This window comes from Pimephales promelas, chromosome 4 (assembly GCF_988280905.1).
Source record: "Pimephales promelas chromosome 4, fPimPro1.hap1.1, whole genome shotgun sequence".
In the NCBI taxonomy this organism is placed as follows: Eukaryota; Metazoa; Chordata; class Actinopteri; order Cypriniformes; family Leuciscidae; genus Pimephales; species Pimephales promelas.
Window position 1 is genome coordinate 24,537,563 of NC_142772.1, and position 20,178 is coordinate 24,557,740.

Here is a 20,178-nt window from a genome sequence, read left to right on the forward strand (position 1 = left end):
TGGTAGCTGTTATGTAACAAAAAGCTATTACAGGATGTCTTCTAATATCATTTTGTCGAGTTTTATTGGGTCACACAAAGAAGCAAGCACCCTAGACCCCGGAGTGGAGTTTAGATCTAAGTCGTAGCCTTTGAGGCAGCCATACTCCTAGTATCTTAGTCAGACGCCCCTCGGTGCCGTGAAGAAAACGTACTACAGGGTGTCTCCCCAAGGATACACCACTTAAAGGGACGTGGTAAGCAGCTAAGGCCACCATGTACACCTTTAGAGTGGAGGGGGATAGACCAGCGGAGAAATGCTACTGTAGGAACTCTGCAACCACAGGGCAGATAACTGGATAAAGAAGTGCGCATTAAAGTATTATCCATAATCTCTCTCTCTACCTTTCATAATCATCAACATACACAGTGAATTACAAGAAAATACAGACCTTTTCAGGGGGTGCTTAATAAATTGGAAAACATTATATCCGTAAAACAATTTGGAGGAACTGTAGTACCTTTCATTATTACCGTGACCAGTTAGGACTATCGCTCTGGAAACTGTAAGCTGGATCACAAACAGCGGTAAGGATCCATCCATCCTCGAGTAACAACTTTTTAGCAAAGCCTGGTTTGTTCTGACCCTCATTCAAAAAGCTGTCTGGTTGTTTGATTTCCCTTCAAACACAAAAGTAATCCACTGCATATTCAGCGACTGTAAGGAGTTAATAAAGACTGCTATGTTCATTATTATATCCAACAACAAAACACCTCAAATGGCTTTCTGCACAGCTGCACTACTTCCTGAACTTCTGCCAGCTCCTTGTTTCCTGTTCGCCATCATTGGACAAACTTGATTAATTCAGGTGTGCCTGGTTATTGCTGTTGTGACTACTGAGGTCAGACATACCTGGACATGGTTTGTTTGGAAGACAGGAAACAAGGACCTGGCTGAAGTTCAGGAAGTAGTGCAGCTGTGCATAAATCCAATTGCTTAGGTTAGGAGACATTCTTGTCTACACCTGCTTTAGTGTTAAAACAATGGCAGAGTGTATTTGGAGAGCAGTTGGGTCTGCAACAAAGGGCTGTCTGCAATTAGGGTCTTGAGGTGTTCATAAATCTCCATTCATGCCTACACAGCTGACGAAGGTTACCGTTTTTATATGGCCAGCGATGGTGAACTGTGTACAGCTTATTCAGGGCGGGTCTATGCTAAAACAGCACTGTCCATCAATGGACAGTGCACTTCTCCAAGTTCCGGGAGTAAGAAAGCGACCGGAAACAGAAAGCCTTTCTATTTCCAGGAACACATCCCAAGTGACAGCAACAGCTCTTGCCAGCGGAGACGGTGCCTGGCACCAGTCAGTGTCAGTCAATCATCACTTCTGAATCAGAATCTAAGAACAGCTAATGGAGTAAAAGATGGAAAAGCTTTGCTGCAAAATTACATCTTTTGGTACCACAAACTCGTCAGAGAGCTAAATAAAATGTCAAACTGTAGAAGGGAGAAGCAACAAATAGTTTCTGACAAATATTTTGTTTACAATCCCATAACCATCTAATTGTTTCTATCGACACTGACAATGGGCCACAGAGAGATAACTATTTAAAGCATGATTAGCGGGTCATTGAACATCTCATGATGAGGGTGCGAGTTTTTGTCGGGCTATGGTGTATAGCTGGGCACATATTGTTTAGGCATGATAGAGGGCTGGGAGGAAGGATCACAGCATGGTATTCTTGTTTACTAGTGTTACAGCCTTTGATGGCAGAATGCCAAACATCTTGCCATCAGCTGGTTCTCAATTTCAGGCCATAAACAAAGTGTGAGGCTCTCTTCCCTGTGATTGGGATTTTACAGCACATATTCATGTTGAACTTGAAAGTATTTGAAGCAGAGGGTTTGGGGGGTTAAGAGATAGTATATTTTAAAGGCCAGAAACTAATACTGAATTATTATCCATGTCTTTCTTAAAATGGTCTTATTTACAAGAGAAATTTGGTATAGACATAAAGCACCTAGATATGTAAAGCACTCTGTATATATATTCTAGGTATAGAGTACTTTAAAGCACTTACATCTAGACCTTGGAAAGAAACCTTAATGAGCATTGGTTAAAATAGAAAATATTAAGAAAATAATCAACTTTTTGGTGCTTTATTTAATGACTGACATTTATCAGATCTGTCAAGGGATAATACAGCCTCCAGCTATACTCACTGAAGTACAGATTTTGTATCCAACTCCAAAATCGAAGCGACACTGTTCATCCATGGAGTAATTGATGCCGGGAAGTTCAGGGAGCTGCGGCCAGTCATGTTTGAAGGGGTCGTCCAGCAAGCAGTCGTATGTACTGTGGAAAAACAAACAAAGTTACAACATCTGTTTGAGTAAAACCAGCAAAGGTGTTTAATGAATGGCCCTATAAAGTTTGGAAGCCATATTTAAAGTTTGGTTGCAAACAGTAAGCCTAAATTGGACAGTGTAATAAAAATGAGACTCTAGATACATTCTAGATGATTTTTATGATTCTTATCATTAGAGCGAAACTCATTTTGGACCCTCAGAGAAAGAACTAAATCACATTTCCAAATCTCCATTAGATAATTTACAGTAAATGTTAAAAAATAATGAAGTGCTGAGTGAGGTCAGGACATGCAGAGAAAGCGCTTTTAAACTTTAAAACCACATAGAGATTTTGAACTTCAAAAGGGTTTTTAAAAGGGTTTGCTACTGACCGCTGGCTAATTTAAACTTACAGTAGGCCAATAATGAACTCTATGATGATTTTGTGGAAAAGTGAAGCCTTTTATTATCAGAAATAAATCTGTCCGCTCTTAATTATCCGCATTTCTTCTTGAACACTATTTAGGTTAAAGGTGATGTGAGAGTTGAGCAAAACACAATGATCACACAAATCTATTGCATTGGTAAACGCAGATTTTCTTCTGAGAACAAGTCAATTTGCTTGATGTGAATGGAAAAATCATTAATTCTACACTGCTCGAAGACTACCGAGAATATTGACCACTTCAAACTCAATAGACAATGGTGAAAATGCTTTTCAACCGAGAGCTACTTAACATCTCATTTGTATTGGCTGCAGTAAGTTGCCGAGATTCATGGGTAATTTATATCCAATCAGCTCTTAGTCATGACAGGATTAACCCTGCACATTAAGAAGAATATAAATTCAAAAATTCTTAAGTAGCACTAGATGTCTTCTGAAATGACTGAGTGAATCAGGGCTCAAATGAATAATGAAATGAGAGGTTTATTGTAGAAATACAACCCTCAACCTTTAGCCCAGATCTTAATGTAAAAGGTCTCAGATGAGAGAAAGAGAAGTTTCGGATCACATCATATCATTAATAACTTTTTTTTTTTTTCATTTACAATTCATATTCACATAACTGTCAAGTTCTTTTCTTAAAGGGATAGTTCACCCAAAAATTAAACTTTTGGTTCGGTTTCTTATGTTTTTGTCCATATAATGATGATGTCTGTCTATCAATATGTCTCTTTAAGAAAAAAAAAAGTGTGTGTTTAGCATTATATAAGCAGTTGGAATAACTTCATACTGTACCATGTGCAGAGCACCATCAAATGTTCAAACACAATCATTATAATTACAGGTTGTTTTAGAGTTAATCTCTGTTGGCCGTGTTGTATGTAAACTGTCGGATATTAAGGAGATTCATGAATGAAGGAACTTTGATCTCACAATTCTTTCTCACAGTAAATTACCTACTGGTGACTCTAATTCAGGTAAACAAACAGTCAACTGAACTTGAGGCCAAACCAAACAAAGCACAGCTCCAATTAATGCACAGGACAATATTTACAATCAAGTATAACTCATAAGAAATATTATCATCGGCAGGGTGCAATTATTCGGCTGAATTATTTTTATCCCCGGTGGAAAAAAAAAAATCAATACCCTCAACAGTAATCAATGCTCCTTCATCAAAAGCCATATGAAATGTATAAAATAAATGTCTGCCATGTTTCATTAGTGATCGCTGAACACGCACATTCATTCCCTTCTACTTTTTTTACTCATAACAGCGGCAAGAACTTGACGCTTTTTGGTCATACAGATAAGAGTAAGTAAATGCAAACTGTAAATGTCTGTTTTTATTTATGTACAATCGCGTGCTTTTTTTTAAATAAAGAAGAAAAAAAACAGGATGCATATTGTGCCGCCTCTATCTCCCTGAACAGCAGTGCGTCACAAAAATAAACCAAAACTCTAGACTACTTGCCTTAGTCACGATAAGAAATATGTCTATAGAAAGCTTGAAATTTGAACAGATAGTTCTATTCTCTGATTATGAAATTCATTTGTCTTTTTACAAAAATCGCACCCTAATCATAAGGCATACCTGTGAAGAGACATGTTTCCTTTTAAATTATGCACATAAGTTCAAGGCCTTCCAGTTTCTAGATAAAATAAAGAGAGGTGTGAGAAGAGAGAAGTGTGAACTCACTGAATATATCTCTTCAGCTCTTGGCCACTGCACATTGACCAGTGGTAGCGGTGGAAGGCTGCTTGCACCAGAGGAGCCATGACACTTCCCATAGCTGTTTCGTCACCGCAGCGGTTGCCCTGACCGTCATGCTCCATTCCCAGTCTACAGATCAAGGATGATTATGGTAAACAGGGGCATTTAAGTGCAGCAATGGTACCATTTTCTACCCCAATTAGCATAGTTATATCTAAACTGGGTCACACCTGATCTCCCGACATCATTACAGGGTATGAAATTACAAAAGGACACTTTGCCCTAACCAGGTGAGACACAACAAAGCAATAAGAGCTATTGATGATCTGAATCTTTTGCCTAACTAGATGTGTTGGTTATGTTTACAGTATTGCAGGGGATAACCCTGCCCACAATGAAATCTGATTGGACAAAAATCTTACTCATGTGTATTAAATATCAAACATAAATAAGCCCAGAAGAGATTAATTAAATGCTTCAAAACAAACAATACTACTTTTAAACATCTACACTAGCACTCAAAAGTTTGGGGTAAGTAAGATTTGTTCTTGTTTTTGAAAGAAGTCTATTAAATATATATATATATATATATATATATAATATTATTATTAACATTTGAATTCGCCACTAGATCTCGCTGCGAGATCTAGTTTCTCGAAGCATTCACATTTCTAATCAACCAATCACATGCCGGTTGCCTCAATGCATTTAGGGATGTGGTCCTGGTATTTTCTGGTATTTATTTACTGGGATTTTCACGCACAACCATTTCTAGGGTTTACAAAAAAATGGTGTGAAAAGGGAAAAACATCCAGTATGCGGCAGTCCTGTGGGTGAAACTTTGACTGAAATAACCCCTCGTTACAACCGAGGTATGCAGCAAAGCATTTGTGAAACCACTGACAGTGGTTTTGGTAGAGATGGTAGATGGTAGAGTCAGAATTTGGCGTAAACCGAATGAGAACGTGGAACCGACCATCATGCCACTGTGCAGGCTGGTGGTGGTGGTGTAATGGTGAGGGGGGTGTTTTTTGGCACACTTTATGCCCCTTAGAGCCAATTGGGCATCATTGAAATGCCGCGGCCTACCTGAGCATTGTTTCTGACCATGTCCATCTCTTTATGGCCACCATGTACCCATCCTCTGATGGCTACTTCCAGTATAATGCACCATTTCACAAAGCTCGAATCATTTCAAATTGGTTTCTTGAACATGAGAATGAGTTCACTGTACTAAAATGGCCCCCACAGTCACCATCTTTGGGATGTGGTGGAACGGGAGCTTCGTACCCTGCATGTGCATCCCACAAATCTCCATCAACTGCAAGATGCTATCCTATCAATATGGGCCAACATTGCTAATGTTGCTTTCAGCACCTTGTTGAATCAATGCCATATAGAATTAAGACAGTTCTGAAGGCGAAAGGGGAGTCAAACACACACACACACACACACACACACACATATACGTATATATATATATATATATATATATATATATATATATATACAGTATATGTCGAACAGATGGATAAGTTTGCTTAGGAACTGGTATGGAACGAGGAAGGACGGAGGCTTAAGAAGGAATCAATTGGCTGTCAGCCAGAAAATGAAAAAAATCACCCTGACATCTCTCTTTGAAATAAATAAAATGTTATTTCAGTCTGTGCTAAAGCTAAACTAAATGAAAGACTATCAGTAGGATGGTGGCAAGATGCAGAGTAATGATGGTTTATCATTCTTTGACATGTGTTCAATGAAAACCGGATAAAGGCATTTGAAAGAAAAAGATACACAGATAGAGACAGAGAAGTTTGAGAGGGTGAAGTCCTGGACAATAGTTTCAATATAGAGAAGGAGAAAAAGAGTGTGCCTCAATGACTAATCTGTGTGTAGGAGGTGTTGGGTTTTTATGAAACCTCTTTGATTGTTAGATGCCTACAGACTTTTAGCAAAAAAAGAAATTTAAGCTCACCCACAAAAGGGAACAGGCTAGACTAATTAGGCTTGTAGAGACAGTGGCCAAGGACTCTCAAGCATGAGCTCAAAAATTAACACGAGGGATGTTTTTAACAATGTGAGAGACTGACTTTACATCAAGGAAGTAAGTAAGGACAAAATATTATCTATTTCTTAAATATACTGACATTTCTTTCCTCAAAAGATAATCAAGTTCACTTGTATGAGGCATTAACATTTCATTTTCTTCTTTGTGTTACTTTTAATAGAGCCCTCACCTTGAGAGCAGACAGTAAAGTACATTAGCTATGCCTATTTACGTTAATGCGGTTTACAAAAATACTATTTTTTTTATTCAAATGTGAAACCACTAATGTTCAGACTGACATAAAACACTTTACAAAAGATCAATCTGAAATGGCTGAAAAGCACCTGGTCATGTTTAAAAACCTACACATGTCCGGTTTCGTGGGCTACAACGAAGGCAGAAGAGAAACCGTCTTCATGATTGAGGGTGCAGCTGCGGACAGGGTGGCACATCCCAGTGACGGGGGCATATCCTAAGAGTGAGTGACAGAGACAGACAGAGGAGATGAAATGGTTAGGGTTTCTTTTTTTTTTTCTGTCATAACTTTCTCTCTGATTCTACAGTCTGACAGCTTGCTGCTTGGTGTACTTGGTGTAATTCTTTAAGAAGAGTAATGCTGACAACTCTGCAAAGAGCTGTCCATGACAATTGACAATTAGATATGATTTTTCATTATTTTTTCAGTTTCTTTCATTTAGATATGACATGTAATGGCAATTTTACTAACAATTCAAATACATATTTGAGGATTATTGGAGGCGGATGGAACCAATTATAGTCTTTCCAGCAAAGGTGACAGCATGTGCCAAAACAATGTCAACCTACCAGCTGTCATTACATCACATTTCATTGTGTTGGACAAAGACAGTCACTTTGTTCGAAGTGAAATACAGTGAAATGTGCAATTGGTATAACACACTGGCAGTTTGGCATGCAGTCAATAATAATTAATTACAAAAAAAATGTCAACATAAATATAAAATTCAGAAATGAGTGATGTGTAAAGAACTTTTCTCAGTTTGTGAAATGATTGTATTTTTCTTGGTAAAGGCATTTGTGGTGCAAAGTGATTTGGCCAATTGCGTTGCTTTTTAAAGAGTCTGTGTGTGTACATATTAACATGTAATGTAAAAACATTCACCAGTAGAATTTACTATATATGAAGAGTTCAGATGCAAAAGCCTCTAAATGCCATTTGAAATTTTCTTCTTTAATGATGATTTTTATCAAACTTGTATATTTAAGTTCAGTAATTTCACTTAAATAACAATTAATAAGTAATTATCATTGCCATTTAAGTGAAATCACTGAACTTAAATATACAATCTTGATAAAAATGATCATTCTAGAAGAAAATTTCAAATGGCATTTAGAGGCTTTTGCATCTGAACTCTTCAAATGTTCTCTTCCTGTTCCCTTAAAAAGTAAACACTAGCTATGTTTCCATCCACCTGTTTATGTGCATTTTGGGAAATCATATAAAAAAAAAAACAGGATGGAAACGCCAAGATGAGGTGGATGATCAATGTTATTATCCGATAAGAGGACATGTGCATAAACTACAACAGAAACACATTTAACGAATAAATCCCTCGATGCACAGCAAAAAAGTTCATATTTTACGACTCAACAGTGATTGGAACTGAACTAACCTGTGGACCAATTCCATTGCACAACATCTCAAATGTTGGTTTAATCAAAAAGGAAAAAAAAAAAAACATTTGTCTGAGCCAAAGTCTGTCATCCGAATGATTTGTAATAATGACCTCCCAAAAGTGTCTTACATGAATTCATTACCAAACACCAAGCATCTGAACGCAAGATAACATGACAGCATTCATTGTATTTTGCCAAATCATTTATTTGGGATGTTAGTTAATTATGTTAGTTGTGCTTACAACAACAATATATGTGGAAAATAGAGGAAAACTAATCGGATCGGAGAGGAGAGGAGAGGAGAACCACTTGTTCTGAGAGATTATAATGATATATGGGGATAATAAAAAAAGCTCTTACAAACACTTATCGTTTCACTACAGAAGGCATTGATTCATCCATTGTGGTTCGATGGATTACTATCAATATTGCTGTATGCTGTTTGACTTTTAGGAACCCGTGAGCTTGCATTAGCAGATATAATGTATTTTTTATTTTTTTAAACATTTGTTTGTTTTCATCTGAAGAAAGAAAGTTATATACATCTCGGATGCCATGAGGGTAAAAGATGAGTAAATGTTGAGGACATTTCTGGGTGTACTGCAATGTTCCCTCTATTTATTTTTTTTTCTTGCTGAGCAAATAATTCTATTGGGTGGACATGTTTCGCCACCTGAGCAAAAATATTATTTGTACCTGTACCTGTACAGCATATGTAGAAACACAATGGTTTCAACATTCACTTTTTTTTATTTGACCCTTGATGTAACATATTGGTTTTGTACAGTCAATTAATTGTGTATTGTTTAGGGCTCATTACCATTACAATTTTGAAACCCCCTGCTAAAGAAAATATTGAGAAAATCATAAGGAATAAACAATCATTTAACTTTGATGGTTTAATAAAAAATAAACTATCAAAGTTAGTTAAGTGATTGTTTATTCCTTATGAATTTCCAATATTTTCTTTAACAGGTTCAAACTTTTTAATGGCAATGAGCCCTAAACAACACCCTAGTGAGATTCTTTATTGAGGCTTATAATATAATAAAATATAGGCCTAATATAATATAATATAATATAATATAATATAATATAATATAATATAATATAATATAATATAATATAATATAATAATATAAAAAAAGAATTGAAGGATTTGAAGTGATATAATGTAATATAATATAATATAATATCAGTTGAAATGCTTCAATTTGTTTATATATAGTATGAAAACAAACTGAAGCATTTAAATAGATCTAATAGCTAAATATTTTCAAGAAAAGTGAATATGTGAACTCTTTTATAGTAATCTAACCATGCCTGAAACTCCCTCACACACAAAAACATCTTCACCGTTCTGTGTCCATCAACCGTTATTTCCACCACTTTAACCAAACTACTCCTCGTTAAAACATTATGATGTGATTTTATTTCACATGTATTTGCGTTTCTCGTTGCCTCGTCACACACGACTCACTGCCAATCACATGTGCTCACATCATTCTCTTTCTGTGTGAAACCTGTAAACTGCATTCGCCAGTTTTCACTCTATAGCGGTTGACCAGAGCACTGAAATTATTTCTCACTTAAACCACAATCAAATGGATTGGATTTCCCTACACATTTCGCGTCAGTCCTCTACGTGGCATTTTATTATTTTCTGTGCGGCCGCGGCTTCAGAAGTGGGCAGCCGTGCACACGAGCAGTATAGAGGGAACATTGGTGTACTGTATTTTTCTTTTAACACATAAAACAAAATAGCAAGATGTATGGGATTCCTTATTAAAGATTGCCTAGATTTACCTAGCTATTATGCAAAATTCATTTTTTATAAGGTTTTTATAATCTAGGTGTATACCTACACGTGCGTACTATATTGTAACACTAAAATGACAGAAAGTTACGCTGTAAATTCGTTTTACTTGCACAGTACTTTCAGGGCTGTAATCTAAAGCGTTACCGATCTCAGCTCTAAAGCTATATTTATATAAGCCAATAAAGCACATCGGCTCTGATTAGCTCAATATCACCGCTGCCAGACAACAAATGCGCAACAGGTAGGTGGAGAGGCCAAAGAGCTCTTCTCGGGTGATTAACGAGGCCCGCTGAGTACATAAAGTGGCATGATAAAGGAAATGTGAGAGTCGCAGTGACAGCATAAACACTTCATGCTGAGATCAGTGCTCTTCTCGGAAAAAGCTTGAGTTTTCCTGTCAGGTTGAATAGATGTTAAATGTGCACTGTGTGAACTTTGTCAGTGCTGAAGGATATATGCCCTGAGAGGACTGCTGCTTCAGCTGCCGCCTCAATCCTTAGACAACGAAATCCCGTTTTCTTATGTGCTTATGTAAGTGGGCTTTGATGTCTCTCTTCTATCCTTTTCCAGTGTGAACCTTTTTTACACATCTACCATCTGTCTGGAGAGGAGATTTTACACCAGGCAGCATTCTATCAGACATTTCTTACAGCATTGATGAGGTGCTGACAGAAACCCATGGGGACTGTAAGAGAGTTTTAGAGAGAGAGAGAGAGAGAGAGAGAGAGAGAGAGAGAGAGAGAGAGAGAGAGAGAGACAGCCTGACCTTTTTCACAGAATGAACATATTTAAGATGTACGATTTTGTGTGTGAAAAATGCTATACATGACAAGGAAGGACATGTTTGAAATTCTGAGGCATGTTAAAGACCAAAAAAAGTCAAACCTTGCATCCCGGTGGGGCCAAAGCCTTGCCGGGTCAGGAAGATAGCATGGTCGTGATGCTCTGAGTGCTCTGGATCCTCTTTCTGCTGGACGAATGCCCAGCGACACACATTCTCCAGGCTTCGTGAAGGGTTGCCACGTTCAATGAGACTGATGGACTGAGAAAAAATATTAGAGACTCAATAGGGGGACACTATCACCATTCATTAATCTATAGAACACCTTAAACTGACTCACATTGATCACTTTGGGTCTGTTTGTTTAACGTCTTTAAGATAAACTCCTGTTTATTAATAGTCAAGAGAGTAGTCTAGATATTTGAAGGTGAAATTCAAACCTTTTCATTTGCAAACTACAGTATAATAAAGTAAAACTCCATTTTGTTGTTGCTGTTTTTTTTCCCCCTGATACATTTTAGTTATTAATCACATAAACATGTATTTGGCAAAGAACAAACCATGTTGCTATAATTTGTGTATTACAAAACAGTCATAAAATGACCTTTGCGTATTTGTGGACTGAATTATGAGCTTACAAAATAGTATATTTGTATGTATTGTTTTGCTTTCAATTGTGAATGGCTGTGTGCATTAGTGACAGGTTTAGATACTGTCATAATTAGACAGAGATAAGCTGGACTACCAATAGTTGTTGTCCTCTCCCTGTCTCCCTCTACAGACCAAATTATTGCACATTTCAAAACTGTGGTGGTAACTGTCAAGGTTAGCTCCACAAAAGATCATGAGGAGAAAGATAGTATTCAAACATAAACGTTAGCGTTAATAAACAAAAGCGGTACTAGCTCCATCGAGAATATACAATGTTACAGTGAGTACATGTACACAGGATAACAAACTAAAGTACAGACAGTTGTCCGTAAATTAGTCATATAATGAAAAACCATGGGAACTGATGATAAATGGGAACAAAGGAACAAGGAAATAGGTAGCAAAGATAAACATACAAAAAGTTGATAAATGCACCTGGCAACATTGCAGGGCTATTGTTTTATTGTTAAAGCATTTCTGCTACTTAAATAACGGTTAAATAAAATAAAATAAAACTTATTTGACTAGTTGTCAAAGCAAAATTTTTCAATTTGGTTTCACTTATATAAATATATAGTAAATATATAGTAAAAAACAATACAGACTATACTAACTATGCTATACATTAGTTTAAAAAACTAATAAAAAAGACAAAAAAATGGAAAATTACTAAAACTATAAAAATTAAAATGGACAGTTGTCATGAAAAAATTAGGTAAATAAATAAAGATATAAAGTATTACATTTTATGTAAGAAATATATATGATATGACCCATTATGGTTTATAAAAGAGATATTTAGCAGTTATTTACCTTAGCATATCCAAGCATTATCATCCTCACAAGGACAACATTAATGTGCACTCCCAATGATTCTTCGTGGTAGATCTCATTCACCTGTAAACACATGATGAAAAATACATCATTATCCCTTAAATTCAACATAATTGATAATAATTGACAAAACATAGATCCTGCCACAAAGGGAAAAATGGATATCAGGCAAAAAGTTGCATCATACTCCACCTAGTCAATTATGATAGCTACTGATTTTATCAACTCCAGGGACTGTAAAAACAAATACTGCTTCATTCCATTTCTGAAACCTCACCATGATTGACAATGAGCAAGAGAAAGGAAAGATTTTAACAACAGAATCAAGATAAAGAGAGTTGGAGGAAATGGATCTCAGACCCATAAGAGTGGCTCTCTGAGGCATAGAAGGCGTTTTTAGACAGGATTTGGGGCAACATTTGGCATGGAAAAGCCTATAAAAGGTTGATAAATAAAAAGGGCCCATTGTTTAGCTGGTCATACAGAGGCCTTTTTTTAAGGTTCAGATGTTTTTCCTTCTCCACCTAGCTAAGAGCCTGCTGTGTGGGCTGTGCGTTTTAAAGGCACAGTTTTGCTGTTTGAATGCAAGGTGTGATGCTGTAATGAATGACTACATCCTAAATGGTACAAATGTTTCATCGAAACCTTCTGGAGATTATTTCCAAAACTGGCCACACTTAAAAGCAACATACTGTACACCAATTACATACATGCTATATGCTTATGAATTCAACGCCCACAGGCGTAATTTACGGATGGGACGGGTGGCACATGTCTCCACCGCTTTTTGCCAGGGACGAAATGAACACTAGAGGCAGTAAAACAGCACTTTTAATCGTTTTCACAGACAATTATGATTACAGTGGCATATTACTCTATGTATTAATAAACACTTGTTTTCATGTGGCTCCTTGCACAATTATCTTACGACCTCAAAACACTTTTCACCATAGTGCATGATTTATTAACAAATGTATATTGAAGTTTGCATAATTTAACCACCTCAGTATGTTCAGTTATACTGAAGTACAGTATTAAGCTTGCTCAGTAGCTGAGTTGGTACATAATTGTACTTATGATGCGGAAATTTCGGATACGAACCTTGTGAAAGAGTGACGACACAAGAACTCAAAGTTCAAAATCAAGCTAAAATGCCACGATTGCGTATATGTCACATTTGCTTATAACACTTTATGGTAGTTTTAGTGTAGGTGTACGTTATTTTAAACCATGGAGAATTAAGCTTTTAGCTCCACTCGTCGGACATATAAATTCAGAACTGCAGTGATGTGATACATACTGTACAAACTCCAACATAATAAAACATTGACATAATGTTCATCTGTTCAATAAAAGCTAAACAGGCTATTAGCATGTTCACACTCTCATGTATACCCCATCACACACACACACCTACACCTGTGTGTGTTACGCCACTGTCAACGTCTCACACATTTCCACCACATTCCACACACCACACAGAAAGAAAACGTATGCCTCAGCAGATCTGTGTTGCTGTAATAATTTGTTGTAGGAAGCAGCAACAATTTACATGTGCAAAATGATTAAATTCTCCACTGGCATATGAACACAGACTGCCTATAAACAACTCTAAATCAGAAGAGGATGGGAAGTCTCTTTCCAACTGCCCCCCTCTCTCCGTCACAGCCGCCTTGTGCAATTAAACAGAAGCTGTGTTTGATACAGATAATTGTCCTCTTCAGGCAGCAGTTCTTTAAATAAGCATGCAAGGGGCCTAACCACAGAATCTGCATGTGTGAGAGTTGTAGTGATGTTACATTTGTATACAGAGCTCATTACATTCTGAATGCTGGGCCAATCTTTAGTGAGGGTTTATTAAACATTGTAGTGTTCATCTCATCAATGTAGTGGTGTAGCAGCAGGGACATCTACTGGAGGAAGGACTTCTACATTTCTCAAAAGCAGCGGTTCAATCTTAAAGTGTAATAGACATCGCTATTTCATAGCTACTTTATTTCTCAGCCACATCCTCAAGTATTCCACATTTGGTCTATGCCTTGTGTGACACATCAAGATGAAAAAAGAAAATAACTCCTCTCCAAAAGAAAGTAGAGATTTCCTTTAAATATATTGACATCAATTCTTGCAAATTGTTCAAGCGAGGGTGAGTTGCATCTAATCCTGTAACATTATGCAATCAGATGAAGGGCAACATAAATACATCAGACATAAGGAGCTTTGTGTCAACGGTTGAATAGTTTATGTGCTGAATCTATGATGCTACTATCTCCACAGATTACACAGTGTATCTGTGGTCACGTTTATATTTATAGATATAAAAAATAGATATATTTATGAGCTTTTCCTCCAAAAACAGGAAATGTCACAGACAGGACCACATCTGGACAATGTTACCACTCATAAAAGGTCAATATCTTTACAGGTGCAGTTTAATGGCACATTTGCGTATAAGCAAATTTGGACTGCCACCATCCACTTAAAGAGGTATTTTGTCATCAGCAATCATGAATGAAATGAATTAGTAAAATAGCAAAAACACTTATGCTTTTCATTTATGTGCATCAGAGGACTGAATCAAGAGCTTTTATGGGGAAGAAGAGAATTGGTTGCTCAACAATAAAGATGGCCTGATGGTCAGGGGCCAGTGTGAGACAGTTTTTGGCCAGTTGTGGGGTATGTCAGTGAATTTGGGGGATTGAATCACCAGTTTCATTAAATATTTTATTGTTCCAGTCTTTCTTTATTTATCCATATTTTTTAATTGATGATGTGTGTGTATCTATATATAGGGTGTTGTCACTTTAAAACCTGACACACAGACCTATTATACTGTTTTATATAGCCAATATACTTGACTTTATATGCACGCACTTTGGGTGTGAGCACAAAATATGTCGGAATAAGTATGAATATGTATCTAAAATCACTTGACTGAACTTAGTTTATTATTTTAGATGCCTTTTTAAAAGACAACAATTGAAAATGTAAATTATTTAAAATTCAACCCCTAATGTAAAGCCCTGTATATGAAGAGTTCAGATGCAAAAGCCTCTAAATGTCATTTGAAATTTTCTTCTAGAATGGTCATTTTTATCAAGCTTGTATATTTAAGTTCAGTAATTTCACTTAATTGGCAATTAATAGGTAATCTTCATTGCCATTTAAGTGAAATTACTGAACTTAAATATACAAGCTTTATAAAAATTATCATTTTAGAAGAAAATTTCAAATGGCACTTAGAGGCTTTTGCATCTGAACTCTTCATATGTTTATATATGGTAAATAATATTGTGTTTTAGCACCCAAAATAAATAAATTAATTAATTAAGTAATTAAATAAGTAACCCGGTTGAGCCCTGCTAAAGATGATAGGATACTCACAATGTTCATGAGGGTGAGGAGATAGTTTTGCACATGCTCTTTCCCATGAAAACGGACAACAGAATCATCTACTCCAAGCAGCACCTCAATATTGTAGTCATCGTCACCAGCGTGCCTCCGTCTCCTGACTGTCCTTTTGACTTGTTTAGCAATACTGTCCAGCATCCTTGGCGCATTCAATTCAGGCTCTGCAAGACAAAATGGTTAGTCTCAAAAAAGCACCTTTTCTTAATCATTTGACAACACCAGCATGTTAAACATCTTAAGGATATCTGTGCATTAGCACTAGCGTCTTGCAAGTTTTCTTTTTTCTCTTCTTCTTTACAGAGTGCAAGTGGATGCCAGCCAAGAACAACAGAAAGCAATCCCAACAAGGATTCAATCCTAACAGACATCAATCCAGGCTATAAACCAATGTCTTTTTTAAACGCTGATGCTAAAACAAATATTTCAAATATCTTGCAATTTGGCCGGCTCTAGCCTACAGTGTGGGGATTGTGAGGAACATTCCTCAGCTCCTACATCCCGTCATGACACACGCATTCTTGTGTGGCCCAGATCCCAGAAGAGTAAACACGTCTCTGAGGTTCCACTTCAAAAAGCACAGGGCTTCCCCTCACGCTCAGACGTGCTGTGTGTCCCTCGCAGGTTCCTAGGTCCACAGCGTCTCTATGTACACCCTCATTCTCCTGAGGGGCTGCCATTCACAAATGGCAAAGCAAGGATAGCATACACATGGCAAACCTGCGTAACCCGCTGGGCCCAACTCTAAAAATTACTTATGATGGCAAATGAGACCATCCAGATCACCAGTGGAAATCTACCATGTCTAGACTGCAAAACCTCAAAAAGTGTTTATTAACATGCTTATGTTATGCATTAAGGAGATGTCATGTCTATGAATGAAAATAGTTTATAGTATTTCTGGGCAGTTTATAACCCTCTTAATATCCTCAGGTTTCACCAGGCCTCACAATGACAACAGCTTAAACAAACTAAGGACCCTGTCTTGTGCCCAGCTCAATTCACTTTGTACACCGATGCATGTATCATTCCTAATTTTGCACCCGACACACACTAGACTTTTCCCTCCACCGACGCACGTCGGTAAATTGGGGAATGAACTTGCGCTCCTTGGGGCGGTTCATTGAAAAGAGGACACATGTTCCGGCGCAAACATTCCCTGGTGCTATTTTGCAGTTCTAGAAAACAATTCTGCCACAAACCAGGATAAACATAGTCTAAAGTCAGTGGCATGTTATTCAGATGCTATTTTAAAGGGATAGTTCATTTTGAAATTAATTGTTGATATGTTTTAGCTTACCTCAAGGGCATCCAAGATGTAGGTGTCTTTGTATCCACAGTATTTTCAATTTTTATATTTTTCGGTCAAACCGTTGTCATCTATCAGTCATACACTGGATTCTAAGGGGAACCCTCGGTTCACCTCAAAGAGCATGCACAGAGAAGTTTAAATTAAACATGATTGAATGACTCGTAAATGTGAGTACACATTGATGGCCTAAGACACGAAACGAGCGGTTTGTGTGAGAAAACGAACAGTATCGTTTTCACCTTGTGTAACACAGCCAAGTCAAACTGATCTGACGGCACGGGCGCTTCGGTCTGCGCATGTGCCGGAAGTGATCGTTTGTGTGTCTACGTCACTCATTGTTTACACAGAGATTTCAAAAGTTTTAGCTTTCACTAAACATATTTAGATATATCGAAATCATCTTCCATTGCGATTTCCTGTATATCTAAATATGTTTAGTGAAAGGTAGACACGAGGTAAAAACGCGAGGTAAAAACGATATAAATTCTATTCGTTTTCTCACACAAACCGCTCGTTTTGTGTCTAAGGCCATCAATGTGTACTTATATTTACGAGTCATTCAATCATGTTTAATTTGGACTTCTCTGTGCATGCTCTTTGAGGTGAACCGAGGGAGCTCCGTTTTTTTGTCAACACTTGAATAAGTTTAATGAAAAAGGCTACATTTTGAGCAAAAAAAAAAAAATCACACTTTTGTCAAAGACTACATCTGAATCGGATTTAGAAAAATTATTAAAACATATAGATCACATAGATAGAATCCATCAACATCCCTAAATCATCACAATCCAATAGCTTGTGCTTGACATTTCTTTCAGTGATATTAGGCATATTTGATTTATATGCTGTTTAATGTTGATGATTGTGTTAAATTAAATATGCATATGATTACATATGAGATCACTTGTTTCTGCATCGCATGTGTTTTGATCAGGAGATTCAATACACTTTCAGAAGATGTGTCATAGTGCCCCCTAGTATATAACAGTGAAAACAGGAAAACACAGAAAATTATGTATTTGATGGGGAAAGAGATAATTAAGAGCTGCTTCATTGTTAACACACAAAGTCTTCAACGTTTTCAAGTTTTGCTTCATAGTAAGTAAATATCACCTCATTCAGCAGTGTTTTATTTTTAGTAGCCCATTGTGTTATGGGAAAATTATACAAACGATTCAGTGCACGAGTAAAGTGTCTGAATCAATCAAACTAAATTGCAAACAATTGTTAGAACTTCTTGAAAACCATTTAAATGAGAGATTCATTCACGAATCTGTCATTGCTAGTTCACATTCTGAACAGCTGATAGAAAACGCACAAAAAAAATTGCTGAAATATATTATCAGGGTAAATGATTCTCAATCTCTCAATCATCAGACAAGGATTTATCAGCTATATTTATCAGACAAGGACTTATCTAGTAGTGACACCCCTAATTAAGGGACAGAAAATAGCATTACCTCAGTAAAAGAACAACAGTAGACCAAGTAAGGTCCCCACCATGACAGAAAAACAAATGTGTGTTTGTGTTCCCCTCAACTCGATCTCATTTCGATTTCTTCACTCATAAAACATGAGTGGTTTTGCCTTGCCAGCCACGCTCCGCACAATAAAAATTTAGGAGGTGGCAGACTGCTGTGGAGGGGAAACTGGATGCATACATTGCATCTTTTAAAATGATGACACAAAGAAACACTAGGAACATCATGAGCCTTGGTTTCATGAACTCGTTTTAAATTATTTTGATTTTACATTATTATCATACAGTATGTGCTCACCATATTTTAGAGTGCTGAAAATTACCTTCATTTGGTTCTCAGAGCAAAAGTCTACACGGGTGTCTACTTAAAATAGAAAGATTCTACGTAAAAGCACAATTTTGCAAGATAACATGTAAGTATATTGAATGGTAAAAATGCACATGCTGTCATGATGAAAGCATTCTTAGTGGGACAAAATGAACAAATTGAGTTGACAGTTACAGAGCCTCTTTATCATCATGAAATCCGCTTACTCTGAAATTATTTGAAAAACAAATTGGGCATGCTAAAACCATCTGCTGTTTCATTCGAGGATGTATAAGGGATCAATGCAGATTCTCTTGACAAGAGCAGTGTGATTGGATTTGTCAGGTAATCTCTGATCCATCTTGGTTTAGAAAATAGATCCCTCTGCTCTCCTTACATTAAAAATTGTGTGAGGGTTAACGACCACCTCTTTGATGGGTGAAGGTGGTGTTACTTCCCTGGAAGTATAAAGAATTAGCAGGCAACAGTGTGCTAATAACAAACAGCATCAGGATCAAAAGAATCTGCAGGAGGCAGTTTTGATGGAATTCTTCCACGTGGCGCTCAAGTATAACACCACTAGCTGTGATCTAATGTGCCGGGAGCTACTTTAACTCTTTATTAGGACTTAAGAGAACTCTTGTAAACGAGAGCAGCTGAGTTAGCAAATGCCGGCCTCCTAAAGCTGGAGTATGGTGTGGTTCCAGTACATCATGAACATTATCGGCCTTGTTTGAGGCAGTCAGGTAATCTTTCATTTTTAATTACGACACTATAATTATCTTATTGTGAGCTTAATTAATCAGTATCTTTTTCTGTTTGTTCAAAGGCTCTCCGTACATTTCTCTGTATATCTCTGTAAAAGTTTTCTGAAGCCGTCAGATAAAACAGAATCAACTTTTAGCTATTAAATACACTGAATGCCTCACATGTGCACTCTAAAAAGGCTTTGAAGTATAGTTACATTTAAAAAAAAATTGTCTAGGAAAATTTTCCCATCTAGCAGTTAAATTGTATGCATTCAAATGAATTGTGCTCTCCAGCGCCTAGATTTTCCAAATGCATCTTGCTTCTACGGTAGCCATTATGCACCAAAAAGCTATGCCAGGATGTCTCCTAATAGCACTTCATCAAGGTTTCCTTTGGGTGAACAGGTTTGATATTTCAAACAAAGTGCAACTTTTCACAACAAACAGACAAATGTTACAGTATGAATTAATGACTGTGAAAAACATTAACTATTTTAATTAGTAGTTATGCCTTATGAATGTGTTATATTTTCAGAAGTATGTGCATTGTAAGATATAATCATCAACAGTAGGGAGAGGAATATATATATATATATATATATATATATATATATATATATAAAGATTCTACATATTTTATTCAATAC

At 36.8% G+C, this 20,178-nt stretch overlaps 1 protein-coding gene across 3 annotated transcripts in view; it reads right to left on the bottom strand.

The window, feature by feature from the left end:
* Positions 1–20,178, bottom strand: part of adamts3 (ADAM metallopeptidase with thrombospondin type 1 motif, 3) — a 126,955-nt gene that overhangs the window by 63,987 nt on the left and 42,790 nt on the right. For all 3 annotated transcript variants that reach the window (XM_089130146.1, XM_089130145.1, XM_039649975.2), the window contains exons 5-10: positions 15,660–15,847; positions 12,255–12,338; positions 10,895–11,051; positions 6,901–7,006; positions 4,473–4,616; positions 2,203–2,335 (exon numbers count right to left, since the gene is read on the bottom strand). In XM_089130146.1, coding sequence (XP_088986272.1) covers positions 2,203–2,335; positions 4,473–4,616; positions 6,901–7,006; positions 10,895–11,051; positions 12,255–12,338; positions 15,660–15,847 — 812 coding nt within the window. The remainder of the gene's footprint in view (positions 1–2,202; positions 2,336–4,472; positions 4,617–6,900; positions 7,007–10,894; positions 11,052–12,254; positions 12,339–15,659; positions 15,848–20,178) is intronic.